Source organism: Phacochoerus africanus, chromosome 1, assembly GCF_016906955.1.
Source record: "Phacochoerus africanus isolate WHEZ1 chromosome 1, ROS_Pafr_v1, whole genome shotgun sequence".
Lineage (NCBI taxonomy): Eukaryota > Metazoa > Chordata > Mammalia > Artiodactyla > Suidae > Phacochoerus > Phacochoerus africanus.
The window spans coordinates 262,886,252-262,910,982 of record NC_062544.1 but is presented as its reverse complement, the minus strand read 5'-3'; the positions used below and the strand labels follow the sequence as shown (position 1 = coordinate 262,910,982).

The following is a 24,731-nucleotide window of genomic DNA, read 5'->3' as shown; positions in this document are numbered from 1 at the left end:
ACATGTTCATTTCAGTGCTATTCACAATAGCCAGGACATGGAAACAACCCAAATGTCCATCGACAGATGATTGGATTAGGAAGATGTATATATACACAATGGAATACTACTGAGCCATAAAAAAGAATGACATAATGCCATTTGCAGCAACATGGATGGAACTAGAGAATCTCATACTGAGTGAAATGAGCCAGAAAGACAAAGACAAATACCGTAAGATATCACTTATAATTGGAATCTAATATCCAGCACAAATGAACATCTCCACAGAAAAGAAAATCATGGACTTGGAAAATAGACTTCTGGATGCCTGGTGGGAGGGATTGGGAGCTTGGGCTTCTCAGACACAACTTAGAATAGATTTACAAGGAGATCCTGCTGAGTAACACTAAGAACTATGGCTAGATACTCATACTGCAACAGAACAAAAGGAGGGGGAAAAAAATGTATACATTTAAGGATAACTTGATCCCCTTGCTGTACAGTGGGAAAATTAAAAAAAAAAAGAAAGAAATTGGGAATCCCTAAATACGCTATTCTTTTTAAGACCATACCAATGACTTGTTCCTAATAGGAAAGATGGAGCAGCAGTCGGCATGTTTTTTGATTTTGTTTCCTGAACATCATTCCACAATTCTTCTGCATTTCAAAACACTTACTGAAATTATGTTCTGAGGAGTTCCCGTTGTGGCTCAGCAGTAATAAACCCAACTAGTATCCAAGAGGACGTAGGTTCAATCCCTGGCCTTGCTAAGTGGGTTAAGGATCCGGCATTGCTGTGAGCTGTGGTGTAGGTCACAGACACAGCTCAGATCCTGTGTGGCTGTGGCTGTGGCTGTGGTGCAGGCTGGCAGCTTCAGCTTCATTTTGACCCCTAGGCCTGGGAACTTCCATATGCCATGGGTGTGGCCCTAAAAAGCAGAAAAAAAAATTATGTTCTGAAAATACAAATATAACAGATATACCATATAGTCCCTTTTATTTTCCAAAGGTCAGCTTAGGAAACCCTTAGCACAGTTTCTACTATCTTCTAATAAGAGAGGCGTTCACTGTCCCACCCCTGGTTATGTATGGGAGGGTGGGGTTAGTAATTGATACTGGAAGAGAAATCCAGGCCTGGATCAAGATAAAAGGCAAAGTCAAGGCCCTTCCCCATTGCTTTGACCTCCCGACCCACAGCTGTTGTAGCCATGGATGGCACAGACAATGGGGAAAGCCTAGTCTCCCTCCATGGAGTCCTGACTAAAGGGGGAGATGCATGGCAGGAGCTGGGAGGGAAGAGGTGGATCCCAGCAGCTGGTCCCCTTTTCCGTCCCGCAAGCTGGGTAGCCAAGAAAAGAAAGCCGGGTGCTGTGGGCAGATCTAAGCTTAGAACGCAGCTGCCCATTTTCTTAGTCTCTGAGCAGCTGAAAGGAACCGATGCCCACTAATTTCTATTCTGCCTCTTAATTTTGCCAACCAAGCAGACTTGTGAATTGCCTTAATGAAAGCACTCTATTATCAAACTGAAAAGAGGAGGTCTAAAACATTCTCCAACCGTAACTTCCATTCTTCCCACACTTCCACAGCAACTTGTTCCCATGCATTGTTGCCAACACATCTGTATTTGGTTCACTTAAAAGAGATTTAGACAACACCAATGATCATTCTTCAGAAACAGGAACTTTTTATTTGGTTAAAAGGAGAACAGAGGCATTTGAAGACCAGACTCAGTTACAACTCTCTCTTGAGAAGAAGGAGCCACAAGCATTGTAGAAACTAGAAGATTGGACAGATGTGCCTCCATTTCCTCTCCTAGCCAAACCCTGGACAACGAACACATGATCACTGATGCCCTCCAACGCATCTTCACACGAATTCAGTTTCTTTCCTTGCTGAAAAGTCAGTATGCTGTGCTTAACTCCATGCCGGTAGTGACCACTCAACTAGTCCCAACTGTAAAACCCTCCTATATGCTGATAGAGGCTCAACAGAGCTAGGAAAGACCTGAGGCAAACTTTGCAGATATCTGCCTTCAGGACCAGTCCCAGACTCCAAACAATCATCTTTGTTTTGTGGGCAAGGGAGGGACCAAATCAATTCCAGAACCCTCGGCTACTTGTGGTCATACAGGCAACACATAAAGACATCTGATTTATATTGTGTATGCCACTGGTTTTGTTCTAGATTGAGTATATTATTGTTTACACAGCTATTAACAAAGTTATTACAAAATCTGTTAAATTTTAAATTCAAAATAATTGTAAGGCACATGTCTTGCACAATTGAAATTAGACAATTCTTGCCTCCAAGTAAAATATTTGAGTAGATTTATACCACGGTTAATGAAGTAACTTCTGATTTCTGCAGAGACTTCCTAAACATAGTCTGACCCAAAGGAAAGAAACAAAAACAGGATGAGCCATTTCTAGAAGAGAAACTTTTTTCTGTGGCGACGTATTTATGTGTGTGTGAATTCAGTTGACAGTGATAAATTTCTTTAATCAAAACAGCATGTCTTGAAAAATGAAACACCATAAAAATAAATACTAGAACAGTCCATTTTTATCAAACACTTATGTAAAAGGAAAATATTTTTGCACACTGTAAACTTCAATGGCATTTACATTATCTTAACTAGATTACATCTTATGAAAGGTGACAGAGACAAAAATAACTGCTCCCAATGCACATACTTCCCTGGTGTGTTGCTAGCAATTTTATCTGCATGGTCCATCCCATTTACTTGAAGTTTGGGTGCATCCTTTAGCAAAATAAGCATGTCTCACTCCATTATTAGCACAGCATATTTTATAAATGAAATAACAAACATATAAAAATTATTTTAATATTTGCCTCAAGGGGGAGCTTACAGTTCAACTTGCAGATCCTTTGAGATTTCAAGCCATTCCAAGCTAAGGTTCTGATGCCATTCCGTATTCAGGTCCAGAATCACAAAACTCTATTTTCTGTTCTGGAGCCAAGTCAATGAAGTTTTATACTTCCATGCCACTTTCTTTTCTGGTGCTTTTTGAAATCCACAGTGTGGACTGATTTGGGCTAGTTTTTGTTCTTCCTTTACTGAAAAACAGAAGAAGTAGTAAGTACAATGTCTGAGACTTCTTATCAAAACAGGTAGGTCTTGGTCCAACAGGGTATTGGTCAGACCTTTATTATGAAAGAGTCTTTTCTTCTCTCACCAGCATATCTTTTCAACCCTACAAAAAAATGCTAGATTATTCCAGTATGTGAAGATGGTAGGCAGTTCATTCATTTGAAATAGTGAAAAAACAGTTTTTTCTCTGACCTTCATAGTTTGGAATGCAGACACACACACACAGGCCTGATACAGTATTGAAATTTTAATTGTAATCGCCAATAGATCTTCATTTTCTTTGATCAGGTGATTTTTATAATTTTGCTTTTTCAATGATGTATTTAATCAATATAGTGCTTTTGTCCTAAGTTTCCCCCTCCTCCCATTAGTTATTCTGTCCTATAGTTAAGTTACTTAATCCCTGAAAGTTAAATTTTGCTTCAGTCTCTGAAACCAATGCAGTTCATCAAAGCAGACTCAGGCCTGATAATTTAGGAGTTCCTCTAAATCTCAGATCACACTTCACCCTGGCCTATACCTTGGGCTGTGACATCTTCTAATTCTCTCCATGAAATGGCTACTTTCAGGCTCCTGCAAAAGTGACTTTTCCTGAGTTTATTGCACTCATCCTCTTCCAGATCCTTATCAAGATCTAGATTCTCTCTGGTCTAGTTTCCTGGGAATGAGCCCTTACCTGCATCACCTGTCCCCATTTACTATGTTCTGTTCTTCCTTTCTCCTGCAGAATCCCCTCCAACAGCATCTGCCCCCACCCCCCAGGCACCCCTTCCATCCCATCCCATTCTCTATCCATCTATCAAACAGGGAAGAATTCCTTCAAAGAAAGGAAAGAAGGCTTCCTAAACAAGCCTAAGCAGTACAGTTTTATATTACTTAATTGACTTCAATTTAACTGCGAATTTATAACTAATAAATTATATTTAAATAATTTTTTTGGAGATTTGCATCCAAGTAAGTAAGATGAGTGTATCTCTTATCTCTGAAGTCATCTAACATGAGTGGAAAAGCAGCCAAGGAGAGTTTAGGAAAAACATGAAATTTTTCTACATGGTTAAAACGAAGAGGGTGGTAAAGTTATTAATGTGGTTTTTGTGTGGCATTAGTACTTATTTAAGAGTTAACCACAAGTTAAGGAAACAAGACTTCTTATTTTGAACATGACATGGAATGATAGAAACCATTATGTGTACCAGATTGGAATTTAAACTTTCTGCAAGGCACTCAGGTGATAATGGAGTTGAGTCTTTGATGAAGTTTCTCCTTGCTTTCCTGGAAGAAAGGAAAAGGGGAGGATCTAAGAGAGAATAAAGTAAGAACTAACAGTTAATTCTGGCTTTCGGGAAGGGCTCTATGTTGGTTTATTTTCTCCCTCGGAGAATTTCACACCAGCAACAATTTTACAGGTCCTCAAAATATAAAAACCTGGGAGACTTGAGAAAGAGCATAATCTCTACAATAACACACTATTTAGAAGGAAAACAAACTTTGGATAAAACTCAGCTACTGGCACTTTAGTGATTTTAATTTAACTTATTTATTTTCAGGCTGCACCTGTGGCATATAGAAGTTCCCAGGCTAGGCGACATATAGGAGCTGTAGCTGCTGGCCAAGCCACAGCACAAACCAGATCCGAGCCACATTTGTGACCTATACCAGAGTTCAAGGCAACACCAGATCCTTAACTCACTGAGTAAGGCCAGTGATCGAACCCACATCCTCATGGATACTAGTCAGGTTAGTTTCTGCTGAGCCACAATAGGAACTCCAGTAATTTTAATTATAGAAATGAGAAGGTCTACATAATTTTTTTCAAATCATTTTTTTCACACTGATTTCTTATTTACAGCTTTTCCTCAACAGTTTGGCTGGGTTATGGAGGGATGTAGAGCAAATCTCCCCTCCACCCCCGACTTCATTGTTTTTCATAATGACAAACTATCTCTCCATCTATAGCCTTAGGAATTAAGAGCAGAAATTAGATATTTACAATTGTCTTTATTCTGCATAAAATATTGAAAAGTACTTTTAAATGAAAGCCAAGAGGACACAATGTATAGTATTAATTTGCCAGACTTTATTATTCAGTATGTCTCATTTAAACACCCAGTAAATCACAAGTCTGATTATTTAAATGTATATGAACCATTTAGAGTATATATCTGTTTAATTTTGGGGGGGGGGTTAAAAAAACAAACTATCAGAATGTAGTTGACCTAGAATTCTGAGGCTTTTTACTTAGTGGATTCTTAACTTAGTGGATTTCAGGAAAAGAAGAAGAGGAAGTAAAGTTAAAAGAGAAAAATAACTTACTTGCAAATCCTTCCCTTATGGAAGCATTCCTTGATTGGTTTTTGTTTAAAACATTCTGATAAAACATTCTGATAAAGATGCCTAGTTTATTCTAGCAAGTATTCATTAATTTAAATTCACCATCTTTTCCTTTTGATACATATTTTTATTTCATATATTAATATTTTGGTTCTATTGGCAAAATTGACACATATGAAAAAATCTCACCTCTAACTCAAGGGTATGAGGAAATAGATATAAAAGAATACTCTGAAGAATCCTGTTGTTAAGATATATGATTTTATCTCGATGTGCCTGCTAAAACATAACCCATTTTTACCACTGTACTATATGTCCTATACTTATAAGATCCTTTGGAAATAAAGCAGAAGTCTGTTACATGAAATTTTGGAAAGGTACTACAAAGTGCATCTACAAAAATCAAGACTTGTGTACAACCTGAGATTGAGATTGAAAGGTTAGCATTAATGCTTATACTTAATATACAAGACACAGTATAGTGTAGTTGCATATGTTTTTTGTAAGCTTATAAACACTCTCATTTCAGAACCACCACACACTAAGCTATGAGACCCAAGGCTTACTCTGTACCTGTTTAAGCCACCATCTTCTCCACTAAAAAACAGAAACAGAAGGATACCTACTTCCTCTGGCTTATGAGGATTAAATGAGAGAATTCATAATCTTATAATCGAGGTATATTATCTTAGATTGTATATACTGAATTTGTACTGACAGACATGAAAATCAGAACTTTAAGGCAAATTAAAAATATAATTTTATACTAAATTTTTAAAGAGTTCTGAAAACCTGTTCAGAGCTTTTCAAGTTCTCTCTGCATATATGAATTATTTACCTTTTATGCAACATCTGGAAACAGCAGGTTCCAAAAGCAACCAGTATCAATAAGAGCAGGGGGATCGTTGGTATAATGACATAGATTAGATTGGGAATTATTCCTATAAAAGTAAAACAGTCTTAATGTAAAGAGACAGGTGAGGCAGGATTCTAACATTAAATTTGTATAAAAACTTTCTCCAAAGTTAAGCCAAAATGATTTATTATCAGTAAGCATATCCCAAGCATCTTCCAAAAATACTGAATAATTTATTTGTGTTTGGTTAGAAATTAAAAACAAAATCACAATGCATGGCTACCATGCTCCAATTAAGTGTCCATATTTCTAAAACTATTATTAAATTTGCAATTCAGACAGGGATTAGTTTTCATAACATATTAATAATCCTGGCTATCTCCCTTCATTACTCCTTCTCAGTTATTACTTAGAAAAACAAGCACTGGTTATTAAAGAATAGTCATGATTAAAATAATTGTTGATTTATTGAATATGTGATTATCTCAATTTATAAGCTCAGTGCCATGATAATATGAATGACTCTCTGGGATTAAACCAAAATATGTAAATATTAAATGATGATAGAGTCATAACCTAGAGAGAGAAGATCCCAGAAGCATAAACATTTAAATTCTAAAATGAATCAGTTTTTAATCCTGTTCCATCATATTTGATAATATTAAGTATTATTGGTAAAATAAAAAACTGTCACACTAAAGTCCCACACAACCTCAAATGACTTTATGAAACAATTTTCAATGACATAAGAGGGAAAATATTCCTAATGTAATTATTTACTGATTTAATTATATTTACATGTTCTGAATGACTTTAAAATCAGACACATGAAAATTAAAAGCATGTAGGTGTAATATCATGCCCATAAAAGAAAAGTAAATTGGAAGACCACACACTGAGCTTGCAAATTGAAAGCCATCATCATAATTAATCTAAATAATTCTGATCAAAGGGGACAGGACTTAGATCAAACTGTTCATTTTACTGCACATCACTTTGTTAACAGAAGAAGAAAAATGAACCGAGGTACAGTGATGGGGTATTTTGCAGATAATCTGCTTTGTTTTCTTTCATTCTTGAGCCTCCCAATAGGTGATGTCAAGCATTGTAAGGATTTAGGAAATTTCTTTTCCTTTTCAAAAGACCTTCACGATCCTTTATATATAAGAGTAGAGAAAAAAATATATATCCTACTTTTTCATGGATTTTTGGATCACCAGTGGAAAGAATTTGAGCCTTTGGGTCTTTGGCTGAATCAACGCAAAGTAACTAGTAGAAATAAATATATCTGTCCAATTGGCACAGGGCCGTGATAAAACAAGCCCTTAATGAAACTCAGAGCAGTTTTTGACTAACATAAATTTGCACTGGGGTTACATTTTGCATCTTTTGCAGACAATAGGGTGCTGGAGGCACTGAGTTGAAAGCTCATTGTATGGCTACTATCACCAACCACCCTCTGTTGAGTGATGTCACTTTGGTATCTTGAAATTAGCCAGGGTGGGAGTATTCAGAGCAAATGCAAAATCTACAAATTAGGCTTTTTTAAACCCACCCTACCCTAGTCAATCCCTTAACATTTGCCAGTACCCCACTACAGCCCACTGAATGCACCAATTTACATCATTACATGTATATATTGGGGAAGTTCTTTGTGGAATCATGTTTCCACATTGAATCATAGTTTGGTACTATATATGTGCACTTCGGCGAAAACAGAAAGAAAACAACATAGGTTTTTCTATTCAAAAACTAGCTCAGCCTCATTTGTTCTGACCTAGTCCTAAAGTAAATTTTCATAGGCTTATATTTAGTGCACTATTTCACCAAGCAACAAGAAAAGTTGGGGCCAATGTAAAGCAAAGTTTTAAAAGCACATTTTCTGCTCTTGTTAGGTGAGTTAAAGACACGTGAACCAATTACCTGCTTCAGTAACAACCACATTTTGATGAGTGTCTCCGGGTTGATTTGTAAAATAAGTCTTTTCTACGGGAGCTGTTGGATAAATCTCTGTAAATAATAAAGACCATTATCATATGTAATGATAAACAAATGCAAATGTAAAAGCAAAAGTTTATTAGAAAACAATATAAACATATTTTTGATTATGAACATTTCACAGCTAATTCTATATCAAATTTAAATTCATATGAAATTATCTAACTATAAGGCCAACATTTAGTTATCTTTGAATAAAGGCTCCACTTGGTGAGTCTTTGCACTTTGGATCCAGTGGGTGAATCCCCGTGACCCCCAACCTGCATTTAGAATCCAGAATATCTGTGCTGACTATCACCTACCACAGGCAATGACGACAAAGGAGGTACAAAAGCAGGCAAAGATAAGCAAGAATCGGTGAGCATTAGAATGTGAGACACTGGACGTCCCTTCGTGGCTCGGTGGTTAACGAACCCAGTTAGGATCTTTGAAGTTGCAGGTTCAATCCCTGGCCTCGCTCAGTGGGTTAAGGATCTGGTGTTGCCTTGAACTGTGGTATAGGTCACAGATGTGGCTCCGATCCCACAATGTTGTGGCTGTGGTGTAGGCCAGCAGCTACATCTCCGATTGGACCCCTAGCCTGGAAACATCCACATGCAGCAGGTGTGGCCCTAAAAAGCAAAAGAAAAAAATAATAATGTGAAACACTAACTGCAATTCAAAAACCAGCATAATTTCTTTCTGATTATTGGTGTTTTATTCATTTATTTATTTTGTTTTTTCAGGGCCGCACCTGTGGCATATGGAAGTTCCCAGGCTAGAGGTCAGACCAGAGCTATGGGTGCCGGCCTCCACCAAGGTCAAAGCAACACAGGATCCGAGCCACGTCTGTGAGCTATACTACAGCTCAGAGCAACACCAGATTCCCAACCCACTGAGCAAGGCCAGGGATCGAATCAGCATCCTCATGGATACTGGTCAGAATTGTTTCCACTGCGCCACAACAGGAACTCCCTCAGTGTATAATTTAGATTTCTTCTCGCAGTAATAAAAAGCAGATGACTGTATATGACTGCACTCAGAACTGATGATTCATGTAAAAATGTTCTTAAGCATATTTCTGTCCCATACAAATGCCATCCTCAGATCTGTTTTCCAATAGTGTCTACTTCTTCAAAAAATAATCATAAATTAAGGCTTGTGATTTATTTCTTTGTCTGATTGTATGAAGCAAGATTTCCTTAGTTGTCATATACTTGAAAAATGTTGAAATCTCTTACCATGATCTAGTACTGCTCTTTCGCCCAATTTTCTTTTTCTAGGACACTATTTGTTAATACTACAGTGAAAATAAATTGAATTACTATGAAAATACCCTTTAAATTTGTTCTCATTCATTCCAAAAATAGAATTCTATTTTTGTCAATTTAGAGAAAAGAAAAAAACACATGCAGCATCTTACATTAGTTTCAAAACATTAAGCCATTTTGTAAGGTGATGTTTACTATTCTAATTGAGCTACACAGTCTCTATTCACTGGAAGCTTAATTATCCATCAGCCCATGATAATATTTATTATTCTTATATGCATATTTTACCCTTTTCTTCCCCTAGGCTTTAGACACAGACCTACCCTATACTCATTTTTCTACAGAATTTAGGTCTTCCATGCCTCCAAGCACTCAACTGGTATTTGCTGAACAAATAATACAGATATTACATAAATGATTGAGAACTGGTTATCTTTAAAATATTTTAACAAACTTTAAATTAATGCAATTGCTGATGAAGTAACAAAATTTTAGAAACACTCTCCTACATATTATTTTTAATGCCTAAGAACAAAAGTAATTTTATTGTGATTTTAATAAATATAAACATTAGGTTGAGAAATATCACCTTAAAAATGTCTTTGGATAATATTGATAGACCCAAAGAACAGATACTCAACTTACAAGACAGTAAAGAAAAACATAGTGGAGAAGAGTGAGAAAATCTGGAGGTGATTTATTCAGTTTCTATAGAGCTAGGTTAATTTTTTACGACTTTGGATAGCATTTGTCATGCTGTTAGGTGGTATGCAGGAGGAGGAGATGAAGTTCAAATCACATGGAACTTTTGATATAAGTGAAGAATAAAGTTCAAAATAACTAGTGTTATAATCTGTAAATTTGATATAAATGAAGAATAAGGTTCAAAATAACTAGTGTTATAATCCCCTAACCTCCAAAAATCTAACTACTCACGACCAAAGCAGCACTGACTATACAAGCAAAGAATTTAATCAAATCAATATTCTTCATAAATAAGACACTAAGATAAAGGAAAGAAGGTGAACTAGGGAGTTCCCGTCGTGGCGCAGTGGTTAATGAATCCGACTAGGAACCATGAGGTTGCGGGTTCGGTCCCTGCCCTTGCTCAGTGGGTTAAGGATCTGGTGTTGCCATGAGCTGTGGTGTAGGTCGCAGACGCGGCTCGGATCCCGCGTTGCTGTGGCTCTGGCGTAGGCCGGGGGCTACAGCTCCGATTTGACCCCTAGCCTGGGAACCTCCATATGCCACGGGAGCGGCCCAAAGAAATAGCAAAAAGACAAAAACAAACAAACAAAAAGAAGGTGAACTACATAGAAAATCAATAAAAATGAAACTATTTAAAGTAAAATGAAGTACAAAAATTCTGAGTACATTAATAAGACTAATTGTAGAAGTGTACATGTGTTTCAAAAACAATAAATGCACAAGAGAATCTAGTTCAAAAACTATAGGTATCTGAAGATTTAAGTAGAATATAGAAGATAAAGGAAAAAATAATGTTATGCCTAAAATGCTCTTCCATCTGAGTTCCCTTGTGGTACAGTGGCTTATAGATCCAGCAGTGTCAACGCAGTGGCTTGGGTCATTGCCATGGCACAGGTTTGGTCGCTGGCCTAGGAACTTCCACATGCCACAGGTGTGGCTGAAAAAAGAAAAGAAAAATAAATAAAATGCTCTTCCAGGAGTAACATAAACCTGTATTACTTAATACAAACTAAATAATGAAGATTCTGGGGGTGACAGTGCCATGAATAATGTGGTATGATAGAAAATAAATTGATGTATGAAGGGTCACTTAAAGCTCCAAATAAGACAATATTGTTTTAAGAATACCCTATAATATACTTATATTATAGGGTATAATATAATATACCCTATAATATAATTTAATAGGTTCAAGCACATAATGTCAAAAGTTAAAATACCAGAGAATTTCAACTTTATATTTTTCTAAGGAAAAAAATCAAGACAAAAGAACCTAAATGCATAAAAGATTTAGCTTTGCAAAGGCTTCTAGGAGGGTACTGATAGAATTAGCAACCAAGGGGTTTAAAGAATAAACTCACCAGGGATAAAGAAAGTAGGCTAATATACTCAAGAGCAGGATAAATATAAGAGAAGGGTAAATCTAATCCAAATAATCCCTTGCGCTTTACAGTCTTATGAGAAAAAGGATCATGTAATTTCAAGAGAATAATGGAAATAGCAGTACTTGACTATAACTGCCTTCCATGAAGACACTGTATGAAGTCAAGCAGACAGCCCTTGGAAGAGTTCAAATGAAGTTTCCAAACACTGAGGCAGAGGAAAACAGCAAAAAAACAAAGCAAAAAAATCCAGAACAAAAAAGGCTTAAAGCCTAAATATCTAATTTGACCTTAGATGATTAAAAAGATGAGTTTGCATGGTTCTGATTAATCTCTCTTTTGGTCAAATATCAATGCAGTTGAGCTGTCCTATTCAGTGTTGTTCAAATTTACTATTTCAACAGGAAAGCCCACTAGCATAGCTCGGGTCAATGCAATCTTCCCATGTGCGGCAAATGGTAAGAAGTTGAAGACTTCAACCAAAAGCAAACTAAGGGGGCATATTCCAAAGAATGAGGGCTACAGAAAGAACATGGCACATGTCCCTATTTTTTTGCTTCATGGTGCAGTCTGACTTTCACTGAGAAGCATAAGCCAAGTAACACGCCATGAAATGATAAGCTCACGTCCCAGGAGAATGTTCCCTTAAATTCACCAGAAAATCATCTGAAGAACTATTGATCAGATGTGTAAATCCATAGGTGTTTTGGTGACTTGTATCTACTTCACACACACTATACTAAATGTTTAAATATGTTTTAAAAGATATTTATTCTTCATAAAATCTGTTTACACAATCACTATTTGGCCTTGACATTAGAAATCATTCTCTTCTCTCAAAGGCACCTCTTCCAAAAGTTTCTAGTTACTTCCTTCTATTTAACTCACTGGATGGTTTGCTCTATAGCCTGGTGTGCTTCAATGCTCTCTGTGTCATTGAGCTGCAAAGTAATTCCATGTTTCACAGCAGAAAAACAAAAAGAGCCCCCAGTAATGAAGGTTGAAGAGAAAACTTAAGATAAGCAAACATGCACAAAACCTGCTTGTACAGACTTACAATGCTCCCCACCTGGTTCGTACTTGCAGATGTAATTGTGCTTCATATTGCATCTGTCATCATTCCACTGGTAAAGGTAGGGACCTCCAAGGCCGGGGTTGGCCGTTGGCTGATGATACATCACAACACACTTTTCACTTCCGCAGGAAGGCTCATCTGTATACCAGTTTCTGCAAATACAGAGTGGCAGGAACATGTCTCAGTGACTTCCCCTGTTCCGTTCTGACATCCTCTACAGGTAACAGAAAGCTCCTTTTTGTCCTCTGCCCTCTAAGTCCAGTCCCTCAGAGAACACCAGGCTTCTCAGGATCCCTACTCACCGGTACTGGGAACTGCTTCCATCAGACCACTGGTAGAGATCTGGGCAGGCACCAGACGTGTGCCCCTCTCCATTTCTCCAGAGCCCGATCCAGAAATCCCCATCGGAAATCCCTGTTCCTGGCTTTGACAGGTTTTGCAGCATGCTTTCTATCAACTTCTGTTCTGCTTCATTCTCAAGGCTGAGAAGGGCACCATCCTCGCTCTCACAAGCCTGGCGTGCTTCCTGGAAGCTCACGCGGCTGGACAGCTCATGGAAGTAGGCCATCTTGTAGCAGGGATGCTTGACATCAGCGAAACATACCTTCTGGCCTGAAAAAAAAGGTGCCCATGTATTGATTATCTGAGCTATATTCATGATACTACTTACTACAAATTAAAGTGAAAGAACTAGTCAAAACAGTCTGCCAGAATGCTTCTCCCACCAAACCATCACGTTAAGTTTCTATTTTCTAGTTATTACTTTCAATTTGTAATACAAGCAAACTGATACCCTATAAGTGTGTAATATAAACTTTCAAACATAACACTTCAAAGAAAATTTTGTAAAGATATGATTCTTCTAGCTTAGATTTTATAAACTGATACCCATAGCAAGTGAAAGTAGCTAAAGAAATGGCAGATATACGGAGTAAAAGAAGCAAAAAGACCATAATTATAAAAGAATAATAATCCATAAAGGAGTTTAATGATTAAAATAAGTAAAAAAAAAAAAACCTAATTATTTTTTATTTATATATCTGGCCACACCCACAACATGTGGACGTTCCTGGGCCAGGGATCGAACGCAAGCTTCAGCAGTTACAACACTGGATCCTTAACTGCTAGGCCACTAGGGAACTCCATTATCTTTTTAAAATCTTTACTTTTTAATTTTACTGGGGTATAGTTGATCTACAATGTTGTATTAGCTTTAGATTCACAGCAAAGTACATCAGTTAGACATATACATATATCTTATTTTTTCCCATATAGGTTAATGCGGAACATTGACTAGACTTCCCCATACAATACAACATGTCCCTGTTTCTTATCTACCCTATATACAGTGGTGTGCATGTGCCAACCCCACTAAAAACAATTTTATAGAAGGTATCATGAAGGGAATGAATTTAAGTAATTTTAAATAAAGTGGCAAATTCAAGGTGTAAATATTTTATTGTATATATCTGAAAGCAAATACATTAGAATTGAAAATTAATGGACATCAGAATGAAAGTAATGCTAATAATAAACAATTTATTACTAGAATATTGTAGTAGAAGTAACAAGTTAACCTTCTCAAGTACTTGAGAATACTCAGAATTTGGAGGGGAACCTTAAAATGAAATTTTTACTTTCACTTGCAGTTTAAAAGGTTTTTTATACGTTATAGCATTCAGTTAAACCATCTATCCTGATCTCTATTAATGATTTTAAAGTCACTATATATATAGAAAGTAAATTTGAGTCAATATATTGGATAGGGGAGTTCTCTGATGGCCTAGTGGGTTAAGGCACCTTTGATTTCACCACTGTGGCTCAGGTTGCCACTGTGACGCAGGTTTGATCCCTGGCCCAGGAACTTTCAAATGCTGTAGGTATGGCAAAAATGCGGGGGGGGGGGTGAACCTGAAATAAGTGTTGCAACTCTCATTTAAAAGTAAGTATCTATTAGATAGTACCATAAAGGAAGCTTAAGATAATTTTTGAGACCTCTTAATGGAATATCACCTTTTATCAGGCTTTGTTGCTGTGACATTACTATACTTCTGCTCTGACAACATCCATGAAGACAAATATATAGGCAGCAAAAGTTTTATAGAAAATATCTCTCAAAATTGAACTTTGCATACCTCTACAGAATGAGTATTCGTAATTACTTAGTGACTAAACACAAAAACGAATGATCAAAAAACTGGGTCACAGTAAAGCCATGAACACAAGGATATTATAGTGTACAGGATTCAGCTAACTCTACCAGCAATGGAATTCCCATCATTTTATCATTTACAACACCCCTTTTTACTGCCAAATGTGTATGGCAAGATTATAGACACAATCTTCAGAAGAGTCATGCTGTGTGTTTTGTTTTTCATTAGCTTCTTTGGTTCACCTCTTGCCTCTACTGTCAACTTTAAAAACTGCCATGGATCCTTTTCTGTCACTATTCCTTATCCCCAACCTGCTGTCTGTAGTCTCCACTACCCTTTTAATCTGACTTCAGCCGGAGGTTTGGCCTTTGAAAAATAGACTATCAGGTATTTTACATAAAATTAAGGCAAATTTCTTTATGCCATGATATTAAGGCATAGCTTTACTGCTTGAGATTCTTATTCTTGTTGGGATTGAAGACTTTTTTCACCATGTCTTTAATTGTGTAGCTGATCAAGAAACTTTGTCAGTAGCGGAGGGCTAGAGGTATAACAGAATTTAAACAGTGGCTAAAAAATTAAGCATCCAAGCTTTGTACTCTTATAATTACAGTATATCACACTGAGCCAGCATGGGTATCACATCCATTCTCCCCCAGAATCGGCAATTAATGACCTATGATGACACTCAGAGCCATGAGGGAGCAGAAATCAGCGGAAGGACATTAACCTCACAACAGTGTTTGAGTGACAGGCATTCAATAACTTGACGCAAGCTGAGAACAGCCAACTAATAACCTAGCACTTCCTGCAATGCAAGCAAGATGGCCAGTTGTCCTCTCTGTCTCATTAACTGTGATCTGGACCCAGGAGCAACACACTGAATAATAAGAACAAATTAACAGATTGCCCCAACTAATTGTTAATGAAAAATAACGTGTGTATGAATGACCACGGGAAACTGGAATTAAAGGGCCATCAAGAGGACAAATCAGTCTGAAATGAATATTCCTGGAGAGATGATCATGGGAGTCCCAGTGGTTGACCCCAATACTATTACTATTTTTAAAAAATTTCTCCTAATTTATTAGGGTTTGTGATGACTTCATTATTTAAAATGATTGCTCCTGGCAATACTCTAGCAAGGCCATTAAGCCTAGTGATTTCTATGGCTGTATTTTTTAAAGCAAGCTTTGTTTCCATTTTCATTTTTTCCACCTCTTACATATTTCTAAGTCGCAAAATATATCTGAACTGCATTCCTTTGAATTTTCAATTTGTTCAATTTTCATTCCAAGAACTCAGCCTTTGATTTGATTCCAGCGCTTTTGAAATATTAAACTTGTCCAATGAAACTGTTTTGCAAGACAACAGAAAGAAGCCAAATTAAAAAAAAAAAACACAAAACAGATTAGCCAGAAGTGTTAATGAGTAAAAATTATTTATGTCATAAAGCCAGCACAAGCTCAGAGAATGCCTAGGTGTGATTTATGTGCTAAAAGTCTCTGTTCATTATCATTGACATACTAAAAAAATAAATGCAGCACAGATTTATTATCTACAGTGGGGCTACAAGAATGATGATGAAAATTAACTTATTTATAAAATTAAAACAGCACTTCTAATTAAATGCATAAGAGAGCTTTAAGTCTCTTGTGGAAATTTCCTAAAACCACTGTTAGGTATTTGGAATGTCAATCTGTAGATAAATGTCAGTCTGTAGAGAAATAATAAAAATAATAATTAAAGAAAAATCTACACACAGGATTATATTGAAAATAATTAAGAACTAATACTGCATGAGCCTTGGACAACAGCCAGCCCTGGCACTCTCTTTGACAGATATTTCCTCTTTGGTTGTGGATGATGGAAGGGTCCAGGGGTCCTGGATGAGGGGTAGAGACTATGGGGGCTGCACAGCAGGGGGACTCTCAGAGGATCAGGACAGTGGCCAGTTAGCAGCTATGGACATTAACTCCAAAGTGCATTTTCTGACTATCAGCTGTGTCCACACATTTTAAACTGAAAAATCACTAGAGGTTCAGATCTAGTGAGGCAGTTTTAAGGAAATTATAACCACACTGCAGTTTTTTTATGGTATCTATATATCAAATCAGTTAAAGCTGACTCTGTGAATTTCCTTACATTCAATTCTATTTTACTATTGATTTCCACCTTATTGTGCAACTATGGTCCAAGGTGCAGCAAAAGCAGCAGAAGCAGCAGCTACTGAGCTGCTCACCACCACTGCAGCCGATCACATTAGGCAGTCAGAGTAGTGGAACTCCCAACAGCTGGGAAACAAATGTTGCCCTAATTGCCAGAAAAGTCCCATTATTACGGATCTTCTGGAAGCAACTTTCCCACTTCTGTAAAGGCTAATCTTCTTAGGGAACCATTAGCATTACCTCCCTTCTCATTCTATGAGATCACACAGAATTTCCCTTTCTCTTACTTTTAAAGATTATATTCAGATAAAAGCTTCCATTGACTACTTTGAACAGTAGGAATCTAGTCTTCCATCCACTGCATCTATCTCCATCTAGTATGACTAGTCTTCTATCTCCTATTCTACTGCCCATAAAATATTCAGATAAATATTCAGATAACCATATAGCAGTTTTTATTGTTCTAAGGCTACTTTGATACTGTCTAACAATGATTTACTAAGCATTTCCTAGCGTCTGTAGTGAGAAACTTCTCTTGATTGTCTGCTTATTTAAAGAGAGAAAGACCTTCCATCTAGGATTCTACACCTCCTGGTTTCATACATACATACACACCCTTACACACAACCATATACATACACATGCACTTTTATGTAGAGATAATTCTCAGTATTGTCCTCTAAAATAAACATTCCTATCATCTTCACAGCTAAAATTCTGCTACTCTTTCCATGAATAGACAATTCTTTTTTCTGACATGCAAATTCCTTTAGAGCTAAATATTAGCAGAGTTTTACATGTTTTAGCAATAATATAAAAGTGGGGCCAAACTTGTGTAAAGAAACTTTCATGAGTTTACTTTTTTCTTTCTGAATAGAAAGGATCTACACTTTGGTTTTGTTTTGCTTATGTTTATTACCTTTTTTGAGAGGTGAATCCTCATCTAGTTATTTTTCTTATACTTTATAATCACAAATTATCAACATTACATTAGTATTGACTTTATACCACAGTTTTTATTAAAAACATGGAAGGCATATTATGAACCCCTATTTTCAGTTATGATCTACCCCTATTGCTCAATTATGCAAAGAAAAAAATCAAGTTGTACAAAATATGACCCACATGATAAATCTTCAAACCAAATTGACTGAACTTTGGACATTTTACTAGAATCCCACAAAATCATTTGTTTTTCATAATTTTTTCTGATTCCACTCAAAAGCAAAGTAATCAGTATGCTGAAACTACACCACGCAAATGTGACATGACTTCCAACAAAAATGCAAAAACTTTTGAACTAAGAAAGGGAATGCTATTGATCACAGGCGTTCTGCTTTCAGTGTTCAATATAGCACCAAATTTTTAAGGCCTTTTCATTATAAAAATGTTTTATTATAATAAAATATATTTTTGCAACAAAGATTTTATCATGTAACTAATCACATAGTGCACTATTAAGATCATGCTGGAATTCGTTTTCCTTTCTTGAACAACCCAAACTATAGTCTTGGGTCATTGTTTGGATGATGGTGGCATCTGCAAGCCCTGCCCCTCCTCCTGAGAGACATAGCACAAGCTTTCTGAGAAGGGGTGAAATTTCCTTTTATTTTTTTAAATCCAGTATTTAAAATCAAGATCTAAATGATAAATTTTAAACCAAGTAACTAGACAAGTTAAGAATTCAAGCATTTTCAATCAATGACGGCTAGCTTGGAATTCCAGTGTTATATTTGAACTGTGGGTACACTGGGGACCATGTTTAAAATTTCCTGGTCTCAGTTTCCTTACCCCAAAACTGAGAGTGCTAAGGAGTCTTAAAGACATAATGATAACAACAATACGGCCTGATGTTTATCAATAGCTAAGTGTGTAGGAATTCACTGCTAGCACAACCCATGCCTTTGGGTAAATTAGGAAAGATGATCTTTCCTGGCAATACAGGCCTCCCAGCCTGAAAAAGTTGCATTCCCTCTAGATGGTGTCAGTCAGCTCCAGACACCACTGGGAATACTGGGCCGAGTGCCCCCTCATAGCTTGTGTCTATGACACAACCTGCATGACTGTGTTTGAACCCCTCTAACCCCACAACAACCCTATGATAAAGGTACTTTCATCCCATGTTAAACAATCAGGCAAGGGATGCATGGATAAGGTAAATAATTTGCCAAATTCACACAGCTCATAAGTGGCAAAAGGTTTAGAACTAAGCAGTCTGGCTCCACTGTTCACACGTGTCCCCAGCATTTCAATGCTGCCTCCGTGTAGGTCTCAAATATAATATTTGCCTAAGGTGAAAGAATTCATGAATAAAGGGACTGATGGATAGGTACATTATTAATATGACCTGTGCTATCATTTTTAGCATTGATTCATATGCTTACTGGATGGCTAACATAGGCGAGGGGTTGTACATTGAGAGTTTCTTTCTAAGCATAATGTAGATTTTCTTTTACTGAACATTTAAACATAAGATAAATATGGAAACATCTCTCATTTTCAGATTCTGTATGTACATAATGATATTTTATCTAGACCTTTTATTTTCCAAATAAAACAAAGTCCAAACTGAACTTTTTCCCAAGTTCAAGGAGTACAACTTTAGTCAAGTTGTCAGATTGTGTAATGTCATCAGCAATATGTTAAAACAGTGAAAGAAACAGTCTTGCCTGGTATTGGTGTGCATCCATCCACCTGTGTGCAAGGTACCTAATACAGAAGACTAAGACTTAGAAAGAGTAAAACTGTTAGTCAGACCATCAGTGAGATTTTCACTTTGGAGAGCTTTATATAATACTGTTCCCCCTGTAATGCTAATGTATCAGATACTGCCATATTCAAGAAAAAGAGTTATAAAAACAAAACCATAAAGTGATGAAAAACAGCAGTTAAGGATTAATGGCTATGATGAATGTGTAGTATATTAAATGACTGGTAATAAGATTAATTTGTTCCTTTCTTGCCCAAGAGATACTTAAAGTAATTGAATGTTTGAAAACTGCACTGTCATCACTTTATGCTTTTGATGATGTCATGGAATGGTACCACAGGCTGGAATATGCTCAGCAGGTTTTTATTTTTAATTTTTTTTTTTAATTTTGTATCTCCCTTGGTATTATATTAATCTATAGGCTACCGGTCACCACCCATGATTTTGCAGTATGCTGTGGCCTTTGCATAATCAAAAGAGGAGTCTCTAAATAAAATGTTTGACAATTTCAATAAGTTCAAATAAATATGTATTAAAGTATTCTGCAAAAAAAATACGGCAGTACCATAAAATATATTTAATGAACTCTGTGGCATAAACAGGTTGATGGATCACTGCAGTGTGCACTAAAAAGAGAAAATAAAAGCACACACACATTACTGCAAAACACTTCAAATGCTTAAAAATATCCACATACTCTTCAAACATACCTTCCCATCTTAGAGACTGAAATTTAGAACTCTTCTTTTTCCTACATATCCATATCCTCCAAAGTAAAATCCTCTTACCTTTGTCATAACGAAGGTGTCATTACCCACTAGTCACTTCACAAATTTAAATGACTGCAGGCCCCAGGGATATCCTCCATACATCTGTGTGCAGCAACAAACCAGCACAAGTCTAAGACTTTAAAAGCAGCCCCCAAGTTAGAATCATCAACTTACTAAATACTCTTGGATCATTTTCCTTATGGATATATATTTTCATTGCATACTCATGAATCAAAATAAGCATAGGCAATAGATTATTAAAATACTTTTATCGATAGATGCTATTAAATATTACAGGGCAGATTATGATGATGTCTGAAATGTTATTCTCATTAAAACATTTTCGCTTAATTTACCAATAATACCTCGACTTTTAAAAGGGTGGTATATTTTAGAGTATTAGAAAGTGTCTTAATGAATATGGTAAGGTACTAAAATGAGAATTTCTGTAAGGATTTATTTTGTGAGTTTCTGTCTTTTTTTCTAAGGTCAGTGATTATTGTGGTTTACTATGAAGAAATTATAAATGGGTGTACTGATATCTGATAATTAGAAAAATGTATTCCACATATTATAAGTAGGTTCCTAATAATGGCTCCAAAGAGCTTATTTCAACTGACAGCTGAGTAGAATTTTGGCAAATGGTCCCTAATGGCATCAAAAGTTGATGCACTGCGAAACACTTCAAATGCTTAAAAATATCCACATTTTTAATCCACATTTATCCACAATTTTATCCTAACCCTAGCCCTAATCAACCCTAATTTCAAAATATCAGGCTTTAGACTGCTCTTGTATTCATGCCATTAGGACTGAAATACAGATCTGAAAAAAGGAGTCTTCAAACGATAAAAATCACAAATCAATTTATAATGGTTAGATTTCATTCTTTATAACGCGAATTTGTATGGCCAAAGACAATTAAATTATTTACAAGAAAAAACGTAACTGAATAACTGTTTTAATATCAAGTAAATATCATCATTTATGTTAAATTAAATAGATCATGTTCATTTAATTAGAAATTTTCCAGATGTCACCTGCAAGATGCCTATAAATACTTAATAGGAAAACACAGCAAAAGGTTTGCAACAACTTACCCAATGATAGAACAAAAGATAAACTTTTCATCAACAATTTTGCAAGTTGTTTTATTTTGTATTTTTTTCCCTCTCTTGCAAAGTTTAAGGCATAAGACAATATACCAAATGGATACATTTAAGTCAGTGAAATGTTTCTACTGTATAAAAAACACCTTATGCTCTGCTGTTCATTCATTTGCAAGAATAATTTGGATAGACACAAAGGCAGTCAGAGATGTAATTCACACATTCAGATGGGTTTGGATGAAGAACTTCTTTTTGGAAACTAAAACTGAGGAAAAGGGAGTTAACCTTTTGTAACCTCTTTATTTGATACTGTAAAGTTTTCATTTTGTAAATGAATAATAAGAGCCTGAAAAAAAATCTAAGCAGCATGCATTTCCAAGTGACATTTCACAATGTAATTAATTTGAGCGTCTCCCTGGGGCCAAAAAGTTAGTGGAAAGGGATTGATAACCAGACATTGAAGGATTTTATTTAGAAGATGTAGAACAGCACATATTGCTGAGGGGAAAATCAGTAACAATTAAGCTTAATATGCCAGCTTCTAAAGGTCTGGCTTCACCACTGATTAAGCTGCTGTCATCTTTCATCTACCTCTACCTTTAGTGACACCTGTTACACAGATGCCCAGAATGTGAAAAGGAATTTGTGCTTTTTACATTAAAAAAAAAAAAAATTCCTGCACTTAAAGCACACGTGCACATACGTTCAACAAGTATTTATTGCAACACTAATTAGCATCACAAGACATTTCAATAAGGGTAGCTGTGGTCAATTTTCCTGTAAGGCACTATTCATTCATCCTAGATGTTTAAGAATTTTTTTTTCCCCCCCCCAGGAGACCCTTCCAATAAGGGAGGGTGAATGTCATATAAATTGTTCAATAATAGGAGAGAGAAAATCGAAGAAAAGAAAAAGTCAAAACAAAGGCTGGGGAAGCTTGCCAATTCTGCTCCATTTCCCTCGCACTGACTTGACCGATCTAACTGGACACCTATTGTGTGCACAGACCTGCAATGATTACCATATACACCTCTGCCCAACTTCATCTTCTGAGAAGTCCCCAACTTGGAACGAGGTGTGTAAAGGAAAGTCCCCTGGTCTTTGTCAGCCCTCCTGAGAACAAAGGCTGTGTGCCAGGTGTCAGTGAGCCGCCCACAGGGAATAGGAATGCCCTCAGAAATCATTCCGGTGAACCCCCTGCGGGCGGGGACCCAAGTGGAGCCAGGCCAGCAGGGGGTGGCTTTTCTGCAGTGGTTCTTCTGTCTCAGGGCTCCCTCCACCTCCACAGTACCACACCCCTTCTGCAGGCACCAGCCCTGCCTTGTGGCCAACTCTTACAAAGAAAGTGGAAATTAGTCCTAGAAAACGCTGTACTTGCTCAGGATGAAGCGGAGTTCGCTTCTCGGCTACTAAACAGGCACTTAAAAAAAAAAGAAAAGAAAAGAAAAAAGAGAAAAGAAAAGAACTTTTTTGCTCTATGGGACTAGGGAGAAAGCAGAACACAGACAATTTCCCCCCATTTCCTCCGGCCCCCTATCTACCCTGCACCGGTTTTCACCCCTCCTCCCCTCAGAGCCTCCACCCCAAGGCAGGCTGCCCCAACCACTCTCCCTGGCGCCCCTCTTGGCTCCGGCACTCCGCTTGGCGGGCGGTCCGGGACTCACCGCTGACCACCCGGCGGCCGAAGGCTCCGTGGCCGCAGAGCAGCGCAGCGCCCAGCAGCAGAGAGATCACGCGGCTCATCGCGGTGGGGCGGTGGTGGCAGCAGCAGCAGGTGTGGTGTGGAGCAAAGGTGGCCTCTGCTTGCCGCGCAGCCGGGGTTCTAACCCCACAGCCTCCCTGCCTCCTGGCGGGCCCTACTCAGGCCGCCTGAACCCAGCTGCCCGCCCCCCTGCACGCATCGCCTCTGGCTGGTGCTGGCGCCCTGGTGCCGCGCGCGGATGTGCTGGGCTAGAGCGCACAACCCTGCTAGTGCGCGTTTCAGGAGAGGCAACAGAAGTTAGGGGTCGGATGTCTCTCCCGGGGATGAAGAGGGAGAGCAGGAGCTTGGGTTTGGACCACACCACCCCCTTTGCTCCTCTCAGCCTCTGGCAATTGAGGAACTGAGCTCATGTGCCCTGGTCGTGACTCCCACAGCAGCAGCGGCTCTGCACTGGAGGCGCCGTCTTATATACCCACATCCCATGGTTCCAACCCCTCGCTAGTAATAATTTTTAACTACTTCGTCTCTCCTGCCACGCTGAGCATCCTGGCCCCTCCCTTAAAAACTGGAGCCACTTTGAAAACAGTCCAGTCAGCAGCCCCACCTCCTCCTGGTCTCCTCTTTCCATTCCCTAGCAGACTCGATACTCATTTGTGTAAAATGTGATAGCTTTGCTATTAAACTCTGGCAAAAGTTGGATCCATTTGGTTTTCTCAAAGATTAATGTCCATGGAGATGCCAAGTTGTGGGGCCTTTCTTTTTTGTGCTAAATTGCTTGATCATATGTATTGCTAGATGCAGGGCACTAGCCACTATTTAAGATGGATTGGCGGAGTGGGAGCCAAAACCAGCTCAGTGAATTATATAATGTGGCAGGTTTTTCCCCACCTAGGTTCTGCAATTAGATTACTTCCAAGCAGGTTGTTTGACTAAATTGCCACCGGAGTAAATTGAAGAGAATATTTGAAGCATAGTTTTTCCAACTGATTTCATTTTCAGTATTTTGTAGCTCCAGAGAAAAACATTAACACAAAATAAATTTTCTGAATAGTTGGGAATTTCCTGGATATAAAGGGACATATTTCTTTGTGATCATCTATCCGTGACCTATGGTTTACATTAGAAGTAAACTGATCTAAAACCTACAAAGGTGCTTTTCCATAGCCTGACTTGGTCTTTATTATAACAGCCCCCCCAAGAGTATTGACAAGTTCACGATAATTTCATCTATATCTAGTCCATGATAGGAACCCTGAGGATGCTTTCATAGTGAGCTTCAGTAGAATTGGTATTTTGCCATTGCAATGCTTTAAATGTACCCAGATTTGTTTAAAAAAAAAAAATCCTTTGGTTTTAATGGGTGGTACATTTACCTGTAACACCTCCTTGTCTTTGGTCTTCATAAACCACAAGTACACCCTAAAC

The 24,731-nt window shown here is 37.5% G+C and overlaps 1 protein-coding gene across 2 annotated transcripts; it reads right to left on the bottom strand.

Annotated features, from left to right (window-relative positions):
• Nucleotides 1-1,640: 1,640 nt before the first annotated feature.
• Nucleotides 1,641-23,732, bottom strand: CHODL (chondrolectin). Of its 2 annotated transcripts, XM_047794815.1 has the most exons (7): nucleotides 23,269-23,732; nucleotides 12,997-13,306; nucleotides 12,689-12,846; nucleotides 8,205-8,291; nucleotides 6,264-6,366; nucleotides 4,288-4,366; nucleotides 3,001-3,060 (listed from the first exon to the last, which is right to left on the bottom strand). In XM_047794815.1, the coding sequence occupies exons 1-7, from the start codon at nucleotides 23,345-23,347 to the stop codon at nucleotides 3,058-3,060; spliced, it is 819 nt and encodes a 272-aa protein (XP_047650771.1). In that variant the 5' UTR covers nucleotides 23,348-23,732; the 3' UTR covers nucleotides 3,001-3,057. The 2 variants fall into 2 exon arrangements, with proteins under 2 accessions (XP_047650762.1, XP_047650771.1); XM_047794806.1 differs by lacking the exon at nucleotides 4,288-4,366 and having other exon boundaries at nucleotides 1,641-3,060.
• Between the last annotated feature and the right edge of the window lie 999 nt (nucleotides 23,733-24,731).